Consider the following 22,387-nt stretch of genomic DNA (forward strand, 5'->3'; position numbering starts at 1 on the left):
AGAGATTTTTTTTTTGGCTGCACTGCACAGCTTGTAGGTATTCCCCAACCAGGTATTGAACCCAGACCCTTGGCAGTAAGAATACAACAGACTCTTAACCACTGGACCACCAGGAAATTCCTGCTGAAGATTTGAGTTTCAAAAAAAAGTATTGCTTGACGTGAAGCCTTCAAATGGAACCTCAGAAGAACTTATTTTTAATCATATCTATACAATAGAGCATATATATCAGAACATACATAATATATATATATATATTATATGTATATCAGAAGAAGAAATATTGTGTTCGTATATGCTGGTGACTGAAGAACATCTCCACTGACCTAACTTATTAAAGTAGGTGGGTTACTTAAGTTTGGGATTGAAAGAAGTCTTGGGAAACCTGGCTGCTGAAGAATATCTGTACTGTCAAAACAGTTACACCAGGTACCCTTGAGGGTTTAAAGGATTTCTACTGGAATTTAGCTATTGTCTATCCAGGCACAATTTAGCCATGATAAGTTCTAGATTTTACAGAGCCAACCTGATTTCAAATCACTATTCTATTGTCTTTGAATCATCATTTCTCAAAATATATATATTAGTACCCAAACTCTACATACCAGGTTGCACAAAAAGTCTGGAAGTGATTCCCAAATGCCAGACCAATTTTTGATTCATAATATACTTTGGTCACTGTATATATAATTTTAAAAAGTAATATATGAAACTATTTGCAAGCAATGTATCCAACACAGAATGCCTGAGTGCCAGCTCTGTTCTCACCAACTGTTCACCTTGCTCTGGGGTGTCCCGGGCTGGGGTAGGTGTGAGAAACAGACAAGTTATCTGCCTTCACAGAGCTTATATTTTAGTGATGGGAGACTAACAATGAATAAGTAAGTGCAGCAATGCAGCCTGTTAGAAGGTGCTGTTATGCTGGGAAACAAAACCGGGGAGGGTCAGAAGGGAAGGTTAGAGTGGGTTTACTGAAATTTTAAATACATTAGACAGGGAAGGAGTCCCTAAGAAGGTGACATGACAGCTGATAGGGAGGAAAATGAGGAACAAGCCAAGTGGAGACGTGGAAGAATTTCATCAGGAGGATAGTGAGCACAGGGATTCGGGGTGGGGGTGGGTCTGGTGTGCGTGAGCAACAGGACGGAAGCACGACTGGACTGGAGAGCATGGAGGAGAGTAGAAGAAGGTCAGATCAGAGAGGGAAGGGGGAAGCCTTATTGAATAAGGGATCTTACTTAAGGATCCCTGATTTTAAAGAGTGTCCCAAGGACATTCTTCTATGTTTATTGCAAATGTCTAAAGGAATCTAGGATAAACGGGTTAGTTCTTCTTAGTTTTGAAGGCTTAAGGGGTTTTGTGTGTTATTCCTCTTGTTTTCCATTTGGCATGAACTACTTACACTTGACAAAAAGTTAAACTGACAAGCAACAAGAAACAGCTACTGAAGCCTGAAAGTTGGGTACTATCAGTTACTTTCTCATGTCTAATAACGCATACTTGGGAAACACAACTCATCTGTTATAAATACCCAATTCAAATCAAGAATAAACAGCTACTTTGTTTTAAAACAAATAAAAATAAAAAGTAAAGAATGCCACAAGCCTCATAGCTTCAGGCATCAAGGAAGACTGGTTGCTCTCTAGCCCACGATGCACCGATATGGACAATAGTGTCTTAGTGGCTCAACTGTAATGCCGTCATTATTTGTGGATTGCAAATCATTTAGGGATTCAGTTCAGCTCAGTTCAGTTGCTCAGTCGAGTCCGACTCTTTGCAACCCCTTGAACTGCAGCACGCCAGGCCTCCCTGTCCATCACCAACTCCCAGAGTTCACTCAGACTCACGTCCATCGAGTCGGTGATGCCATCCAGCCATCTCATCCTCTGTCATCCCCTTCTCCTCCTGCCCACAGTCCCTCCCAGATGGGTCTTTTCCAATGAGTCAACTCTTTGCATGAAGTGGCCAAAGTATTGGAGTTTCAGCCTCAGCATCAGTCCTTCCAATGAACACCCAGGACTGATCTCCTTTAGGATGGACTGGTTGGATCTCCTTGCAGTCCATGGGACTCTCAAGAATCTTCTCCAACACCACAGTTCAAAAGCATCAATTCTTCAGTGCTCAGCTTTCTTCACAGTCCAACTCTCACATCCATACATGATCACAGGAAAAACTATAGCCTTGACTAGACGGACCTTTGTTGGCAAAGTAATGTCTCTGCTTTTCAATATGCTATTTAGGTTGGTCATAACTTTCCTTCCAAGGAGTAAGCGTCTTTTAATTTCATGGCTGCAATCACCATCTGCAGTGACTTTGGAGCTCAAAAAAATAAAGTCTGACACTGTTTCCATTGTTTCCCCATTTATTTGCTATGAAGTGATGGGACCAGATGCCATAATCTTAGTTTTCTGAATGTTGAGCTTTAAGCCAACTTTTTCACTCTCCTCTTTCACTTTCATCAAGAGGCTTTTGAGTTCCTCTTCACTTTCTGCCATAAGGGTGGTGTCATCTGCATATCTGAGGTTATTGAAATTTCTTCCGGAAATCTTGATTCCAGCTTGTGCTTCTTCCAGCCCAACGTTTAAGTTAAATAAGCAGGGTGACAATATACAGCCTTGACATACTCCTATTTGGACGTATTTCCTATTTGGAACCAGTCTGTTGTTCCATGTCCAGTTCTAACTGTTCCTTCCTGACCTGCATACAGGTTTCTCAAGAGGCAGGTCAGATGATCTAGTATTCCCATCTCTTTCAGAGTTTTCCACAGTTTATTGTGATCCACACAGTTAAAGGCTTTGGCATAGTCAATAAAGTAGAAATAGATGTTTTTCTGGAACCCTCTTGCTTTTCCCATGATCCAGCAGATGTTGTCAATTTGACCTCTGGTTCCTCTGCCTTTTCTAAAACCAGCTTGAACATCTGGAAGTCCATGGTTCACGTATTGCTGAACCCTGGCTTGGAGAATTTTGAGCATTACTTTACTAGCGTGTGAGATGAGCGCAATTGTGCGGTAGTTTGAGCGTTCTCTGGTATTGCCTTTCTTTGGAATTGGAATGAAAACTGACCTTTTCCAGTCCTATGACCACTGTTGCGTTTTCCAAATTTGCTGGCAGAGTGAGTGCAGCACTTTCACAGCATCATCATTCAGGATTTGAAATAGCTCAACTGGAATTCCATCACCACCACTAGCTTTGTTCGTAGTGATGCTTTCTAAGGCCCAATTGACTTCACATTCCAGGATGTCTGGTTCTACACACACAAATGCATCTTATAATATAGTAACAGAAAGAATACAATAATAAAATATAGTTATAAAACATAGTGCCTTGTGAATTGCAGACAAGGTGCTGGGAGACAGACTTCAGCAGAGAAGATCATGCATTGAACGCAGGAGAGGATTTCAGGAAGAAGGGAGAATGAGATTGCTTCCCACAATCCATGGTATTTAGGAAAGAGCAGCGCAGAGTGGGACAATTCTGCATTAGCTGAGGCAGAAGATCACAGGTCTGCTTGGCACACAGAAGTCTGATATTTTTTGACTTGCATCTTACCACCCATCATTTTATTTTCCTACCCCTCTACACTCAGAGCTGCTGCAAACCAGACAGCATCTTTCTGCCCAAAATGAAAAAGGCTCCCCTTCTTGTAGACAGTTTGCTTTCATCTGCTAGAATCTTGAAGCACACTGATTTTGTGAGAACAAGATGCTTTACTGCCATCTGCCAGGATGCCCGGATAAAGCACACACGCTGCATCCACAGTGGGCGCACATCTTCCCGAGTTCCGCAGTGCACACGCTGTACAACCGTGTGTGGTGGCTGTGCGGGTAGGAGTTAGTTGTGAAGAAGGCGCAGCATCAACTCTTTAATCTGGTGCTGCCCAGAAGGATGGGGAAACCTGAGGACCATATTCATTGGTTCCAAAACAAATCCACATTTTTGCATCCTAGCTGGACCTCCATGCTGGTTGCATCTCCCAAGGCAGATTTTCCAAACTTAATCTACTTTTCTCCCATCCCAGATGATGCTAGTGGTAAAGAACCTGTCTGCCAATGCAGGAGACATAAGAGACGCAAGTTCAATCCCTGAGTTGGGAAGATTCCCCGAAGGAGGAAATGGCAACTACCCACTCCAGTATTCTTGCCTGGAGAAACCCACGGACAGAGGAGCCTGGTGGGCTACAGTCGATGAGGCTACAAAAGAATCAGACATGACTTAGCAACTGAGTATGCATTAATCTACTTTTCTCCCACCCCTAGTCTTATCCCTGACCTATCAAATTAATAGGTAACTTATCTTTCAGTTTTCTTCCTTCCAACTCATTGTTCTCGGTCTTCCCCATCTGCCCCTCTCCACTCCGGACAAAGAGCTGCCCCTGCTGCTTCCACAGTCTGAAGTCACAGTTTTGTCCTCGCCCATCAGCATTAGAACAAAGCTCTATGGGTCATTTTTCTCTACGTCCTCAGGCTCTCCCCCTGTCTTGCCTCCTTTCTCTGAGATCTAAAACATATCAGGCTCCTTCATGCACTAACGTAAACTTTTGTCTCCTCTTTGCCTTCAAGATATCTTTACAATCTAGCTTTCTCTTTGATGCCAAACCTCTGGGAAAAAACCTAAGGTAGTGTTTCTTCATAGGAAAACTATGAATTTCCCCTCAGAAATTATGTTCCTATCACCTACATACAAAATTTTCACCCGATTTCAAGAGGTTAATGAATCCTCTGAAGCCCTTCCATGGATCCCAAGGGTCTGGGGATGCGGGCAGAGGGCTCATCAGTTACACTGACTCAGAAACTCACGCTGGTACAGCAGTGATGACACCAGATGAGTCTGGCTGCTGGTAGCAGCTACATCTCAGCTACTTGTTAGATCAGCCCTGAGCATCCTGGGAGATTCCCCCAAAATATCATTCCTGTGACTCAGTCCTGTAAATGACACTGACAATCATATTCCATTCCTCAGCTATCCAGGGGTGTGTTTCTTGCTTTCAGTCAGGAACACTGCCCACCATGCTCACAGATGACTTTCCAATTTGGTTTTAATATTCATGTAAGTAAAATATATGGGGCTTTCCCAGTGGCTCAGCAGTTAAGAATCCGGCTGCCAAAACAGGAGACATGGGTTCAATCCTTGGGTTGGGAAGATCCCCTGGAGAAAGAAACGGCAGCCCACTCCAGTATTCTTGCCTGGAAAATCCCATGGATAGAGAAGCCTGGTGAGCTACAGTCCACGGAATTGCAGAGTCAGAAATGACTGAGCACGCATGCAAAAACAAAGCCAAGTAAAATATAGAATCCAAGAGGGTCGAAACAAGGAGAAACTCTAGAAATATCGAGTCTGGACCTCTCTGTTCTACCAGGTCAGCCCCACAGCATCCATGTGACCTTGGGCCGGTATTTAACCTCTTTATTCCTTGGCCTCCTTACCTGTAAAATGAAGGGAGTAAACAGCTACGTCACAGAGCTGTCGAGCTCATGGAATAAAGTACTTGAGAAAGAATGTGAAGAATTTAGCACAGCGTCTGACACATGGAGATCAGTAAGGAGGTTGCTTCGCTTCTCCTATGGTTCTTGCTCATCTGGTCCACCCCCGACTCGTTAGTAGCAAGGCGAGAAAACTCAGGTGCATAAGGCCTGTTCCGGCAACCTCCCCACTACACCCTGCGTGTATAGGTACCATGTTCATAGGTAGGAAGGATACAAAACTTTGTAATAGTGTATACAATTGATGTGTGATAGATACTTGATGAAATGAAGAGTTGGGCCACAATGGCCTTCCAAACTCCAGAGAAAGGCAAGCTGATAGCATTGTCAAATGAATACAATTATTTGCCTTAGATTTCTCTTTTTAGTCAACTTATTTTGGGTACAAACCTCACAAAAGGAGAGCACGTGCAACTGGTTAGCCATTTTTCACTGAAGTGAGTATCTTCCCTCATAACTATGCTGCATTTCATTAAAAATTCAGTGGGATATGGAATGGGATTCTGCCTAACCACAAGCTGGGTGAGTAATTATCTGTCCTGATTTTTGAGATTACTCTTAGCCTGCATGCCCATTTTGTTTAAATGATAATGTTAAACGAGCAGGGATTTATTATCACCAGGTTCTCACTGCTGCATATCAGCTTGCTCTAGCTGGGGCGAATGGGGCTGCTCTCTAGCTCTGGTATGTGGCCTTCTCATTGCAGTGGCTTCTCTTGTTGCTGAGCCCAAGCTCGAGGCACACAGGCTTCAGTAGCTGTGGCACATGGGCTTACCTGTCCTATAGAATGTGGGATCTTCCCGGACCAGAGATCAAACCTGTGTTCCCTGCATTGGCAGCCAGATTCTCAACCACTGGACCACCAAAGAAGTCCCATCATTTATTACTGTTGTTGTTGCTGTTACTATTATTACAAACACACCAAAGAGATTCAAAGAATAAGTAGCACAGAATCCAAGTTACTTTACAAAGAAGGCTCAGAAACTGAGCACTGTCTTTCAAACATATGTGAATGTTCTGAATTTTTTTTTAAGTTTTAAAAATGTGAGAATGCTATATGCTGTAATAGTTAAAGTCATTAACTACCTCATAGTTAAATAGTCATTTGGTAAGTATAAAGTGGGAGGCTTCCCAGGTGGCTCACAGGTGTAGAACCCGCCTGTCCATTGACAGATGAATGGGTAAAGAAGATGTGGTACCTATATGTAATGGAATATTACTCAGCCATAAAAAGAATGAAATAATACCATTTGCAGCAACATGAATGGACCTAGAGATTTTCATACTAAGTGAAGTAAGCCAGGCAAAGACAAATGTCATATGAAAACACTTATAAGTGAAATCTAGAAAAAAAGGATACAATTGAATTTATTTACAAAACAGAAATAGAGTCACAGACATAGAAAACAAACTTATGATTACCAAAGGGGAAGGAGGAGATGGATATATTAGGAATTTGGGGTTAAAATGTACATACTACTATATATAAAATAGAAAACCAACAAAGACCTACTGTATAGCTCAGGGAACTATACTTAGTATCTTGTAATAACCTATAATGGAAGAGAATATAAAAAAGAATATATATACACTTTATGCATATGAATACCTGAATCACTTTACTGTATACCTGAAACTAACAATAAAAAATTTTAAATAAATAAAGCTCTCTTCTCAACCAAAGGAGCAGGGACGCGTGCGTGCTCATGTCCAACTCTTTGCAACCCCATGGACAATAGCCCACCTGCAAGAATACTGGAGTGGGTTGCCATTTCCTTCTCCAGGCAACCAAAGGAACCTCATCCATAAACGTTAATTTCTTGATATTTAACACTCTCTCAATCTTTCAATCATGCGTTTACAGTTTTCTCCCAAACTTTTCTTTTTCTTCAAAAAGCAAAAGAGAAGATTTCAATGAGTACCATGTATAATATGTATACTAATATTTTATTGCTATTTGAAAAGAACATGGTAGTGCTGAAGTGTAACTCTTAGTTCTCAGAGAATATTTCGTTCTTCTAAAATAAAAGGAGTTGAATTTTTTTGTAATAATATAAAAGATAAAAGTATTTTTAAAGCACCCAAATAACTCACAGAGGCACTGTTTGTAACAGCAAAGAATTGAAAGTAACATAAATGGTCTGACAGCAGAACAGAGAATCTGTAATATGTTCACAGGATGAAACATGCACGACACAGTAATAAAAATGAGCAGCTACAGAAACAATGTAGATGAACTCACAAACGAGTGCAGTGCAGAAGAAAAGGAAGTTAGTTGTTCAGTCGAGTCTGACTCTTTGAGACCCTGCAGACTATAGCCCGCCAGGCTCCTCTGTTCACAGAATTCTCCAGGCAAGAATACTGGACTGGGTTGCCATTCTCTTCTCCAGGAGATCTTCCTGACCCAGGGATGAAACCGGGTCTCCTGCATTGCAGGCAGATTCTTTACTGTTTGAGCCACCAGGAAAGAGAAGCCAGATACAAGAGAATATAGAGTGTATGAGCCCATTTACAGAAAGTTCAAAAGAAAGGAAAACTAATCACCCAAGTTAGTAGTTAGGATAGTGGTTTCCTCTGTGGGAGCCAGTGATTGGGAGAAAGTAGGATGGAGTATCACTGAAACTGCTAATGTTCTATCTCTTCATCTAGAACACACACTTTATATAAAGGCTAAGTTCACTTTGTAAAGCTGAACTAACTATAAATTTATGAGCTTTTACATTTATGTATGTAAAATAAAATCACTTCAGATGGTGACTGCAGCCATCAAGTTAAAAGGCAGTTACTCCTTGGAAGAAAAGCTATAACAAACATAAACAGCATATTACAAGCAGAGACGTTACTTTGCCAACAAAGATCCATCTAGTCAAAGCTATGGTTTTTCTAGTAGTCATGTATGGATGTGACAGTTGGAGCATAAAGAAGGCTGAGCACCAAAGAACTGATGTTTTTGAATTGTGGGGCTAGAAAAGACTCTTGAGAGTCCCTTGGACTGCAAGGAGATCAAACCAGTCAATCCTAAAGGAAATCAACCCAGAATATTCATTGGAAGGACTGATGCTGAAGCTGAGGCTCCAATACTTTGGCCATCTGATGCGAAGAGCCAACTCATTAGAAAAGAAAGATTGAAGGCAGAAGGAGAAGGGGATGACAGAGGAGATGGTTGGATGACATCACTGACTCAATGGACATGAGTTTGAGCGAGCTCTGGCAGATGGTGAAGGACAGGGAAGCTTGGCGTGCTGCAGTCCATGGGGTCAAGAAGACATGACATGACATGACAACAACAAGATATACTTCAATAAGAAGTTTACTTTGATAAAAGCAAATTGAAATAATCACCATCTGATTTGATATTCCCATCCTTGCTTCCCAAATCCAGCGGAGAAGTTAGAACACTCGCTCTCTTACCCTCCAGCCAGCATCAGGATTTTGAGTGACATGAGGATCACCTCTTCTCTACCTTTGTTTCTCCTTGATAGTTCCATTTTTGAATGGAAATCACCCAGTCCTATGCATTCCTTCTCCAGGATCATATTTGAATTATTTGGGGGACACTCAAAATTCTAGGTTTCTTTCCATTATAGTTCTTCTTCATTTTTTTTTTACATTTGCCCCCAGTGGCAGACAGGGAGTTTCCATTGTACTTTCATCTATTAATAACTGAGCCGCAGTCCTAAACCAAAAGATCTGCCAGGTCACTGGCATGGCTTCAGCAGTACATATTCTAGATATGACTGATCAATGGCTCATCCATTACCCTAGCAGGTTATTATACTTGGAGCACTCACTTTAAATTAGCTCATCTGAGGAGGTTAACAAACTAATTTGTCTGCTACAGCCTTGACTTTTAAAGTTCTTTTATTATTATTTTTATTACTATTGTAAATGTTCTCTGCACTTTAGCTATACTTTTAATCATTGAGAACAGAGCTCCAAACACCTCCAAGCCAGGCCCAGAGGACTCTCAAGTCAGAACGGCATAAGCTAATCCATGGCATTGTCTCTCAGGAGCCACAGGAGGCCTGCAAATGCAGGCGTGATGCTAGACAGCAGACAGCAACAGAGTCACAGCTGCAAAACCCTTCTTCAGGGACTGAGGATTTTGGCCTGTAAAGTTCTTCCCAGTGGTACCCTCACCCTCAGATAAATTCCTCTGCTGATAAAATAAATGACAGAGCAAAAGATGTTTTTGATAATGGCTGATACTATGGAATTGAGAGTGGTCTGTAAACCCTTCTTCACCTTGGAATCTTTTATGCAAGTCCATTTAGGTAGAAGGGTCCTGTCTGCTTGAAAGAAGGGCTTACCCCCTGAGCTGCTCCCCTCCCATCAACTGCTTCTAAATGGGCTCCACTGGGTCACTGGGCACCACTGCACTGAATCTTTGTCCTCATAAACTGGTATAGTCCTCAGGCCACTGGAAGAGCATTTCTCAAATTTAATCCTCCAATGGATGCCAGATTGCATAATAATCCCTGGGAGAGCTGGTTAATACTCAGATTCCCAGGCATGATCAAATTCAGTAGTGGATCCTCGGAACCTGTATATTTAACAAGGTCAATAGGTGGTTCTGATACACAGACAAGCCTGGGAATTATGGTCGTGGCCTAAACAAAAACCTACACCCATGTTTTTGGAAGTGAGGACCAAGGACCATCAGTACCAGAATCACCTATATGTCTGAGATGTGCACATTAGCACTTGTGAGGCTAGGCTGACATGTGGAGCATGGGGGCTACTTTAGTTGAGTTGAATGAGGGTTCACATTTTCACTGTATTGAAAGCAAGATGCTCTTGGATCTGAAAACCTTCCACGTGGATCCAAGTTTCTGCCCACAGTTTCTCTGATAGAGTTTCTGTACTTCAGACCAAGGTGTCTTCTAAGAGACCCACCAATGTCTTTGCTCAATTTGATTACTTTCTCCTCTCTTCTTGCCCCATTCAAGACTCTTTTATCTAGGCTCAGGGCTAGAAAAATCAGCTCAAATTGATTCATATTCTAAGTCTCTTGTCATCTTCTTGGACCTCTGCCAAAAAATCAAATTCCTTTTCCCTGTGATCTACTGAGACCTCCTTTTCCCAAGACATGAAGTTGGAAAACTCCAGCTATTTGAGGTAGAGAAAGGACCTCAGGGGGCACAGGTAAATGCAGAGGGCAAATGGACACCAGTTCATGAAAACATCCATTTCTTTAGCTGTCTGTTAGGCACCAGGTATGTTCAGCTTGGGCTTCCCTGATAGCTCAGTTGGTAAAGAATCCTCCTGCAGTGCGGGAGACCTGGGTTTGATCCCTGGGTTGGGAGGATTCCCTGGAGAAGGAAAAGGCTACCCACTCCAGTATTCTGGCCTGGAGAATTCCATGGACTGTACAGTGCATGGAGCCGCAAAGAGTCAGACACCACTAAGCGACTTTCACGTGTTCAGCTTGTAAAAACACATGGATTTGTACAAAAGTACACTTATAATTTGTGCATCTTTTCTGTCTGTACTACAGCAAGACCAAACCAGTCAATCTTAAAGGACATCAACACTGAATACTCATTGGAAGGACTGATGCAGTACTTTGGCCATCTGATACAAACAGCTGACTCATTGGAAAAGACCCTGATGCTGAGAAAGATTGAAGACAGATGGAGAAGAGGGCCACAGAGGATGAGATGGTTGGATGGCATCATCGATTCAGTGGCCATAAACTTGGGCAAACTCCAAGAGATGGTGAGGGACAGGTAAGCCTAGTATGCTGCAGCTCAGGGGGTCATGAAGAATTGGACATGACTTGGCAACTGAACAACAATGTATATACTTTACTATCTTGGTTAATACCTCAAAACCAATACAGATTATTGATCGGTAGAGACAAAGATAGAGATACAGATACATTCTGAACAGAAACTGTCCGTGGAGACACTTCCCTGGTGGTCCAGTGGTTAAGAATCCACACTCCCAATGCCTGGGCATGGGTTAGATCCCTGGCTGGGGAACTAAGATCCCATCTACTGCGAAACAACTAAACCTGTGCACTGCAACTATTGAGTCTGTGCACTCTAGAGCCTGTGTGCGGCAAGTAGAGAAAGCCCACGTGCAACAACTAAGAGCCCTTTGCCACAACAAAGACCCAGCAAGGCCAAAAAAAAAAAAAAAGATTGTCAGTGGAAGTTGTCTCAGTATTGTAATTAATTACAAGTGATTTTTATTTTCTTCACATTTATCCATATCCTTCAAATTGACTATCATGAACTCTTAAATATATTTTTTTAATTCTTCAAGTTTCTATTCTAAATGTGGACAATAATTCACAGCAAAAGCAACATCCCCATCATGTTACCTGGAGGTGACCTCTGGGGCCTGCTCCAGCAGGAAATTGTGAGCATGTTGTCTTTCATATCACTTCGTGGTTGCAGAGTTCATTTGCACAGGAACAATTTTCATCTCTGTGTATATCTGTACACACTTGCTGGAGCCAAAAGAAAACTTCAAAGAACTTAGAAGAAATAGAATGCTTTTCAGAGACCTTTGCAGAGTCAGAGCCCTGTAAGTATTTATATAAGAAGCCACTTAATGTCTACTTGACTGATGGGAACTTAAATTGCAATAAGGCAGCTGCTGAATAGAAAGGAAAGTGTTCTTGGAGATGAAAGAGACAAAGTTCCTCTCTGCTTTCTCCCAAGGGTCAGCGTGATCCAGCATCCATGCCAGAGGCTCACGTGAGGTCTTCCTGAATGACGCTGAAGGCTGGCTTGACAGAATTTGGAAACAGGCAGAACTGGCTTTGGTGCCCAAACAACTTTCCCCTGAGAACCCCTCTCTTCCCCTTCCCAACCCCTTCTCCCACCCCAACCATTCACCATTTAGTTTTCATTCTTTTTCCCTCTTTCGCTCAGCTGGAGGACATTAAATACACATAAAGAGATGAACTGATCAGTGTTACCTGAAGACAGGTAACATGTTCCCTGTGTCCTTCCCTTTGTAAAGAAGGAATTCTGGAAACGGGTTTTCAGATAGGGGGTCAGGATGGATATTTCTGGGCAGAAAGAAGCCATCTCCACCTCACCTCAGCGTTGTCTTAAGAGGCATGTCTCCACATGAAGCCAGCTCAGTCCCTCTCTTGTTTTTAATAGTTCACAGGAATGCCAGGAACCTGTCTCCTCTGCTACCAGGCCCAGGAGTGAGGTGGCCTCTTGTGCCAGTGGCTTCTTCGTGAAGGATAAGGAACGTGCCCCATGGCTCTCTCCACCACCACATATCTTCCCCCACTCTGTTAGCAGGTACATGAATTTGCAAAGGTTTAGGGTGCCTCTCGCCCCTCCCAGACCAGACAGCTGCCTCCTTCCTGATCCACAACCTAGCCTTCAGCATGTGAATGCCATGGTAAGTCAAGATTAGTACCCCAGACCACATCCATGTGGCCCTTCAACATCAGTCCTGACAACTGCTTGGAATAATGTGTGTTTTACTTCTCTGGGCCTCTGTTTTCTCATCTGTAAAATGGAAAGAACAACAGTACCTATCTTATGGCATTATTGGAGATAAAATCAAATTAAGTCAGGCAAAGTGCTCATCACAGTGTCCTGCAAATAGTACTAAATACATGTTAGTTGTTAAAACATCCAAAATCATTCCTTTCAGAGACTGTCCACAGGACAAGGGTGAGAACTCCTGGTTAAGACCATATTAACACCTTATTCAGTTCAGTTCAGTTCAGTCGCTCAGTCGTGTCCGACTCTTTGCGACCCCATGAATCGCAGCATGCCAGGCCTCCCTGTCCATCACCAACTCCCGGAGTTCACTCAGGCTCACGTCCATCGAGTCAGTGATGCCATCCAGCCATCTCATCCTCTGTCGTCCCCTTCTCCTCCTGCCTCCAGTCCCTCCCAGCATCAGAGTCTTTTCCAATGAGTCAACTCTTCGCATGAGGTGGCCAAAGTATTGGAGTTTCAGCTTGAGCATCATTCCTTCCAAAGAAGTCCCAGGGCTGATCTCCTTCAGAATGGACTGGTTGGATCTCCTTGCAGTCCAAGGGACTCTCAAGAGTCTTCTCCAACAGCACAGTTCAAACGCATCAATTCTTCGGTGCTCAGCCTTCTTCACAGTCCAACTCTCACATCCATACGTGACCACTGGAAAAACCATTGCCTTGACTAGACAGACCTTAGTCAGCAAAGTCATGTCTCTGCTTTTGAATATGCTATTAGGTTGGTCATAACTTTTCTTCCAGGGAGTAAGCATCTTTTAATTTCATGGCTGCAGTCACCATCTGCAGTGATTTTGGAGCCCAAAAAAATAAAGTCTGACACTGTTTCCATTGTTTCCCTATCTATTTCCCATGAAGTGATGGGACCGGATACCATGATCTTCATTTTCTGAATGTTGAGCTTTAAGCTTTTAACTTTTTCACTCTCCTCTTTCACTTTCACCAAGAGGCTTTTTAGTTCCTCTTCACTTTCTGCCATAAGAGTGGTGTCATCTGCATATCTGAGGTTACTGAGATTTCTCCCAGCAATCTTGATTCCAGCTTGTGCTTCTTCCAGTCCAGCATTTCTCATTAGCATTTTGTATTGGGCTTCCTTGGTAGCTCAGCTGGTAAAGAATCCACCTGCAATGCAGGAGACTCCGGTTTGATTCCTGGGTTGGGAAGATCCCCTGGAGAAGGGATAGGCTACCCATTCCAGTATTCTTGGGCTCCTCTGGTGGTTCAGACAATAAAGAATCTGCCTGCAATGCAGGAGACCTGAGTTCCATCCCTGGGTTGGGAAGATCCCCTGGCAAGTGTGGGGTGGGGTGGGGCATGGCAACCCACTCCAATATTCCTGCCTGGAGAATCCCGATGGACAGAGAAGCCTGGTGGGCTACAGTCCATGGAGTCACAAAGAGTCGGACATGACTGAGCGACTAAGCCCACAGCATTTTGTATTAGGATCTGCATCAAGCGGTCCTCTACTCAAATGCCGTTCACCAGTGTGTCATAGCTCCATTCACTACTGCTTACTACATGCCCAGCACCCTTCACATGTGCCATCTTCCTTACTCCTCATGACAACCCCATGAGGCCAGTGCTGCTGTTCTCCCCATTTTATAGATGACAAATTGAGGTGCACTGAGGTTAACGAAATGGCCAAGTTGCATGGCTACTAAATGCCAGGACTGACATTCAAATCGAAGCACCCTGGCTCCACAGTCCACATCTCGGCTACTGTTGCAAACACACGTGGTGGTGTGAGAGTCTGTCTGGCTATGGCACACCTCCTTCCTGAACTAACCAGGGCTTGCACTCAAATGATGGCCCAGTGATGGAATGTTTAATGTTCTGAGTGCTTTGAAAATTTCAAGTATGTGTAACACCCATAGTCTGTAAACATTTCCCTTGGACAGTCAGGAATAAAAATAGCATAGCTTTTAAACAACAAATACTTCAGCAGTTATAGGGGAGACATCATTTTGCCTCTACTTTCCTGCGTTATTTGGTTGACACCCTCCATAATAAAAGACAGATCAACAGAAAAAATATTTTTAAGTATATACTTACAAGAGCCCTACATAGATGTGAGATACCAAAAGAGGCCAGAAATTGAGGCTTAAATACCATCCTGAGCCAGGAAAAGCATAGGGAACTAGGACTTCAAAGACAAGGAGGGTGAAAGTTTGTTAAACAAAGGCTGCCCTGTTATGCTCTGATGGTAGCTCTCTTCCTGGTACAGGCTCCCTTTTAATGTAAAATTTCCCTCTCCTCTGTTTTCAGAGTTTCTCCTGTGTCTGCAGTTTTTCAAAATAATCTTATACCGCAGAGGCATATTTTGGGGTGGCCCAGTCTGCTCACCTGCACGGTTAATGTACTCTGGAAATCAGGCTGAGTGCTTTACGTTGAGGGGCTTCGCAGGTGTCACAGTGGTTAAGAATCCACCTGCCAGTGCAGGAGACACAGGAGACACGGATTCGATCACTGGGTTGGGAGGAAATGGCAACCCACTCCAATATTCTTGCCTGGAGAATCCCATGGACAGAGGAGGCTTGGCGGGCTATAGGGTCACAAAGAGTCAAACGCAACTGACTATGCATGCCAGCTTTACATTGATCCTGTCTTCATCTTCACAACAACTCTATGAAATAGGTATTGTGGTTTCCCTCATTTTACAGATGGGACCCAGAAAGGGCAAGTAACTTGCCAGAAGCCACACAGTGGTAGCACCTACCTTGTAGGGTTGTTTGGGGGATTAAAGGAGATAACGTGTGTAAACAAGTGCTTAGAATAGAGCCCTATTCTAACTGTTGGTCTAATCCTTGACCAACAACCAATAACCAAGAGGTTATTAGACAGGCAAACCTTCCTCTTCCTAGTACTGACCACTTCTCACAGCATAACTTGGATATGTAATCAGATTAAAAGTCTCCTTCCTATCATTTGTGCTGTTCACAGACTGATGCATTTTAGTAGGGTTCTTTGTCTCACTCTCTTAGGAGAGATCAATCTGACTCAGTCAATATGGAAAGAGATCTTTATCAACTAAAACAACCACACCCAGTCACCAACTAGAAGGAAGATTTTTAAGTCGACTGCCTATGAAGAATATCCAGATTCCACAAATTTCCTCTTTTAACTCAAATTAACTTTTGGATCCCCAACTTAATCAATTTAATAAATCTAACAGTAGGAATTTTCAGGAAGAATAAATTACATCATATATTTCTCTTTTTATCATTTAATTATATTCTTTCTATTTAAAAACTTGGTGGAAATTATAATTTGTATCCTGAAATGTCAGTACCAATGGGACAGACACTTTATTGGGATGTTTTCCTTTTCTATTTCTTTTCCCACTCAGAGACTCTGACTCTATCTTTCCCATCCATCACATCTCCAGGGCCAACTCAACCATTGCTTCTGGTTCCATATTGGGATGTAACTGGCTTCCCAACTTTCCAATGGAATCCTTGACCAAAGAGGTTATTAAACAGGCAAACCTTTCTCTTCCTAATATTGACCACTTCTCATAGCATAATTGGGATATGTAATCAGATTAAAAGCCCCCTTCCCATCAGGGGTGAGGATGATGAAGGAAGAAAAGAGAAAGAACACCCTGCTCGGCCACGCTCTGTGTTACCCTCTCCCAGCATGTGGGAGGGCCAGTGCTGAGTCAGAGCAGAAGCCATGGTTGACTCTTTTGTCCCCTCTCCTGACCTCTTCTGGGAACCTGTGTCTTTAAACTCCCAGAGTTTTCAAACGATTAACAAGCACACTATCAAAATGCCTTCTTTCTCCCTGCCCTTTCCTCCCCGCTCTGACTCATCGCTTTGTTCAGTGGAGTAAACCTGGAGGCACTAGCCCCCACATTTCTCCACGGGCACTGAAAGGTGAGCAGGCACAGTACAAATGGCAAAATTCAGTTCAGTCGTTCAGTCATGTCTGACTCTTTGCGACCCCATGAATCACAGCACGCCAGGCCTCCTTGTCCATCACCATCTCCCAGAGTTCACTCAGACTCATGTCCATCAGGTCCATGATGCCATCCAGCCATCTCATCCTTGGTTGTCCATTTCTCCTCCTGCCCCCAATCCCTCCCAGCATCAGTCTTTTCCAATGAGTCAACTCTTCGCATGAGGTGGCCAAAGTACTGGAGCTTCAGCTTTAGCATCATTCCTTCCAAAAAAATCCCAGGGCTGATCTCCTTCAGAATGGACTGGTTGGATCTCCTTGCAGTCCAAGGGACTCTCAAGAGTCTTCAACACCACAGTTCAAAAGCATCAATTCTTCGGTGCTCAGCCTTCTTCACAGTCCAACTCTCACATCCATGCATGACCACAGGAAAAACCATAGCCTTGACTAGATAGACCTTAGTCGGCAAAGTAATGTCTCTGCTTTTGAATATACTATCTAGGTTGGTCATAACTTTTCTTCCAAGGAGTAAGTGTCTTTTAATTTCATGGCTGCAGTCACCATCTGCAGTGATTTTGGAGCCCCCCCAAAATAAAGTCTGACACTGTTTCTACTGTTTCCCCATCTATTTCCCATGAAGTGACGGGACTGGATGCCATGATCTTTGTTTTCTGAATGTTGGTCTTTAAGCCAACTTTTTCACTCTCCTCTTTTACTTTCATCAAGAGGCTTCTTAGTTCCTCTTCACTTTCTGCCATACAGGTGGTATCATCTGCATATCTGAGGTTATTGATATTTCTTCTGGCAATCTTGATTCCAGCTTGTGCTTCTTCCAGTCCAACATTTCTCATGATGTACTCTGCATAGAAGTTAAATAAGCAGGGTGACAATATACAGCCTTGATGTACTCCTTTTCCTATTTGGAACCAGTCCGTTGTTCCATGTCCAGTTCTAACTGTTGCTTCCTGACCTGCATACAGATTTCTCAAGAGGCAGGTCAGGTGGTCTGGTATTCCCATCTCTTGAAAAATTTTCCACAGTTTATTTTGATCCACACAAAGGCTTTGGCATAGTCAATAAAGCAGAAATAGATGTTTTTCTGGAACTCTCTTGCTTTTTGCATGATCCAGCAGATGTTGGTAATTTGATCTCTGGTTCCTCTGCCTTTTCTAAAACCAGCTTGAACATCTGGAAGTTCATGCTTCACGTATTGCTGAAGCCTTGCTTGCAGAATTTTGAGCATTACTTTACTAGCATGTGAGATGAGTGCAATTGTGTGGTACTTTGAGCATTCTTTGGCATTGCCTTTCTTTGGGATTGGAATGAAAACTGACCTTTTCCAGTCCTGTGGCCACTGCTGAGTGTTCCAAATTTGCTGGCAGATTGAGTGCAGCACTTTCACAGCATCATCTTTCAGGATTTGAAACAGCACAACTGGAATTCCATCACCTCCACTAGCTTTGTTCGTAGTGGAGAGATCTCTAGTCTTTCCCATTCTGTTGTTTTCCTCTATTTATTTGCATTGATAGCTGACGAAGGCTTTCTTATATCTTCTTGCTATTCTTTGGAACTCTGCATTCAGATGCTTATATCTTTCCTTTTCTCCTTTGGTTTTCGCTTCTCTTCTTTTCACAGCTATTTGTAAGGCCTTCCCAGACAGCCATTTTGCTTTTTTGCATTTCTTTTCCATGGGGATGGTAAATGGCAAAAGAGACAGCATTTTAGTCACCTCCCACCCACCCCACTGTCCAGGGAGAGATTCCTGTCCCAGGGTTCTGAGATGATGGCCAATCATGTGACAACCAACCCTAGACAGATGGGATGAATGGCAGTTTACTAGTCACATACAGCTTAGACAGTAACGATTCTGCCTGCAATGCAGGAGGCCCGGGTTTGATCCCTGGATCAGGAAGATCCCCTGGAGAAGAGCATGGCTACCCACTCTAGTATCTTGTCTGGAGAATTGCAAGGACAGAGAAGCCTGGCGAGCTACAGTCCAAGTGTTCGCAAAGGGTTGGACAAGACTTAGTGACTAACACTTTCACTTTCTACATTCACAGCTCAAGGAGAGAAGATAGCACCCACACAGGCCACATGGATATTGCAGTCAGAGGCACAGTGAACCACCACCAGGGGCTTTGCAATATCAAGAGGACAGGGAGCCCCGCGGTTCCCACAGGAGGATGCAATTGGTTTGTTTAGTTTAATAATCCCACAGGCTGTCAGGAAACTAAAACTCATCAAGAAAAGGCAGAAACTGTGCCTAGTGCCTTGGTAAAGAAGGTTTCTTGGCTAGGAGACATTATCCACAAGAGCAGAGTGAAGACGGAGACATGCATTAGGCCACTCAAAGCCCTCCCCAATTTATCAGCTGTCAAGGTAGCAACATAATATTAATTTTAGGCCTTCCATCACAGAAGGTGAGCACAAAGGGGAGTCTGTGAAGACAGCTTTCGGCATACACAACCAGGTGAAGAGCAGGTTAAAACTTGAGAGACGAAGTCTATCAGGCAAGCCTGGATGCACTTCTTTAAAGCCAGAAATAGAGTGTGATGATCAAAAGCCTTCCATAAAAGCAAAGCTCTTCTCTCAAATCCCCAAATGCTTTTTTTGCTTTTTTCTTCTTTTGTAAGATTCTTGGGAATTTTGTTTGCTTTATATTAAACCTAAGTAATGACTTGGGAGAATAAAAAACGTTAGGACTATATACGGACATAAATTATAAAGTCTTATATCAACACAGGGGCTTCCCTGGTGGCTCAGATGGTTAAGAATCTCCTGAGATGCAGGAGACCCAGGTTCAATTCCTGTGTTGGAGGATCCCTTAGGCTTCAGAGCAGCTAAGCCCGTGTGCCACAACTACTGAAGCCTGCGCGCTTTGGAGCCCCTGCACCATAACAAGAGAGGCCACTGCAAGAGAAGCCATCACTCAAAACTAGAGAAAAGCCTGTGCAGCAACGAAGACCCAGCAGAGCCATAAAGAAATGAGTAAAATTTTAAAAAAGGAAAGGACCACCTCAAGAAACTGGCAGGACCGTCCCTGGGACTCACACAGGACTAGAAGGACTCTGTGTTCCCACCAGCCAGAGTGGAAAAATGCCCTGATATGCAAGGCATCCGCCAGAGAAGACAGCAGAAGAGTAGCACCTAGTAATGAGCCTAAAGGCTGCTCTGGTCCTGCCTAACAGGGCTCAAAAGGATCCTCAAAACTATTTTCAAGCAACCTAACTGCAAGGGGGAATGTTTAAGAATATTTAAATCAGTACTGCAATATCCAATAAGCAACAAGAAAAATTTGCCATATCCGGCATCCAATAAAAACCTAATAAGTATGCCAAAAGGCAGGAAAATACAGCCCCTGATGAGGAGGAAAAAAACAATCATTCAAGGGAAAGAGTCCCAGAAATGACACAGATGATAAAATTTTCAGACATGAACATTAAAACATTTATAATAAATATATTCCAAATGTTCAAGAAGGTAGAGAAAAGATTTAGCTTGTTAAAAGGAGATGTGGATGGCACGAAAAAGACTCAAAACTTTTAAGCCACGAAAAATACAATGGATGGTATTTCCGGTGTCCCAGGACCACCCACATGGAGAAGGGCTCATTACTATAGAGGGGGTGTAATCATAGCTATCACTTATTATAGCACAATAATACACAGCAGGCCCAGCAAGGGAAAAAGACACAGAAGGTGGAGTCTGGAGGAATTCAGACACAGGCTTCCAAAGTTCTCCCTTTGGGGCTGAAGAGGGGAGAGTTGGGAGGGTCACACAGAACACTTTCACAGAAATCAGTGTTTCTTCCCAGCCAAACTGGCTTAAGACTCAAAGTCCAGGGTTTTCACTGGAAGCTGGTCATGTTGGCACTCTCTGCCTGTGTGACAAGCCACAACTACCAAAATTCCAGACTCCGAGTAGGAAAGCAGGTGTTCACCATGGATACACCGTCTGTACAGTTAATCTAGGCAACCTGGTGCAGCAGGGTCAGAGCCCAGGTGGGCAAAACAGGCTTATCAGTGTAGGGAGCATTCCAAAGTCAAGTTCCAAGATGGCAGCCAAAAGCGAGCCCTTCAAGTAGTGCTTTTTAAAGATGTCCGAATTGTCTCCTGCCCAGACGGGATTACCATCAGATCGGATACTGCTGAAGGAGAGATTAGTGAGCAGTGGCAATCATCCCAGACAAGAGCAGGTGAACGGCTTCGCTGGCGGTTAAGAATGTGCCTTGCAATGTAGGGAACATTGGTGTGATCCTTGGAATGGGAAGATCCCACATGCCTCGAAGCAACTAGCTCCATTTGCCACAACTAATAAACCTGTGCTCTAGAGCCCAGGAGCTGCAACTACTGAGCACAAATGCCACAGCTACTGCAGCCTGCATGCCCTGGAGCCCATGCACTGCAGCAAGAGAAGCCACTGCAATGAGCAGCCCGAACACCACAACTAGAGAGAGCCCACGCGCAGCAAAGACTACCCAGTGCAACCAAAACTAAATAAGCAGTAAGAAAGCAGATGAATGTGATGACCCTTACATTTCTGCCTTGATCAATCTGGAAAGTGGTGGCACTAGCAACATAAGAGAGAGCAGGCATTCCATAATTCTTAAAATATAATTCTTGAACAAGCAAGCACTAAGATAACCCATTATACAGTTTTATGTAGACACCAAGGACTAGTCAGGTCTTTATCTGAGTGTTAATTTCTGAAACATCCATACCTGAAGCTTGATAAGGATATTTCTACATAGCCAAAAAGCAAGAAAACTAAAATTTTAAGCTAGTAAACATTTTAGTAAATGGCCTCTGTCAGAAAAAAAGAGAAAAAAATATAAAAGGATGCAATGTACTGATGAATACGAGAGACTGATAGAAGGAATAGCATTCATTGTTTGCCTATAAGGCACTTCCTATACAAGGATCTGACTATCTTCACAACAATTTAAGTAAGAATTATTTTACAGATGAGAAAGGAGAGGCTAAAGAGGGTTTAGTAAATACTACACAAGGAAACAGTTAATTCGATGGGAGCAAGAAAAATAAGCCCATAACTCTGTCTTCAGATTCCTTTTCTTAGGGGTAAGAGAGATTATATTCAGAAGGATACTTTTAAAACATTTTACTTTATATTGGAGTATAGCTCATTAACAATGTTGTGATAGCTTTAGGTGTACAGCAGAGTGACTCAGCCATACATACGCATGTATCCATTCTCCCCCAGACTCCCCTTCCATCCATGCTGCCACAGAATATCGAGCAGAGTTCCCTGTGCTATATAGTAGGTCCTTGGTGGTTATCCATTTTTAGTGTGTACATGTCCATCCCCAACTCCCTAGCCTTCCCCCTAGCCTTCTCTCCTATCTCCAAATTCTTTGTGCTTTCCACTGACTTCTGTTTTTATTCAAAGCGAGGACAGACAGAATGAAAGAAGTAATTTTTTAAACAAATATAAAGAGAGAGAGTTCTTCAAGTGACTCATCTGAACAGAGAGGGAGCATATCAGTGCTAGGAAGGTGGTAGACCAAAAGTGTGAAT

The 22,387-nt window shown here is 43.1% G+C and overlaps 1 protein-coding gene across 1 annotated transcript in view; it reads left to right on the top strand.

The window, feature by feature from the left end:
* The window catches only part of LMNTD1 (lamin tail domain containing 1), a 103,853-nt gene extending 82,781 nt beyond the window's left edge, over nucleotides 1-21,072 (top strand). The window contains exon 9 of the mRNA XM_068971497.1: nucleotides 20,974-21,072. Within this exon, the coding sequence (XP_068827598.1) occupies nucleotides 20,974-21,072 (99 nt within the window). The remainder of the gene's footprint in view (nucleotides 1-20,973) is intronic.
* Nucleotides 21,073-22,387: the final 1,315 nt, after the last annotated feature.

This window comes from Capricornis sumatraensis, chromosome 4 (assembly GCF_032405125.1).
Source record: "Capricornis sumatraensis isolate serow.1 chromosome 4, serow.2, whole genome shotgun sequence".
NCBI lineage: Eukaryota > Metazoa > Chordata > Mammalia > Artiodactyla > Bovidae > Capricornis > Capricornis sumatraensis.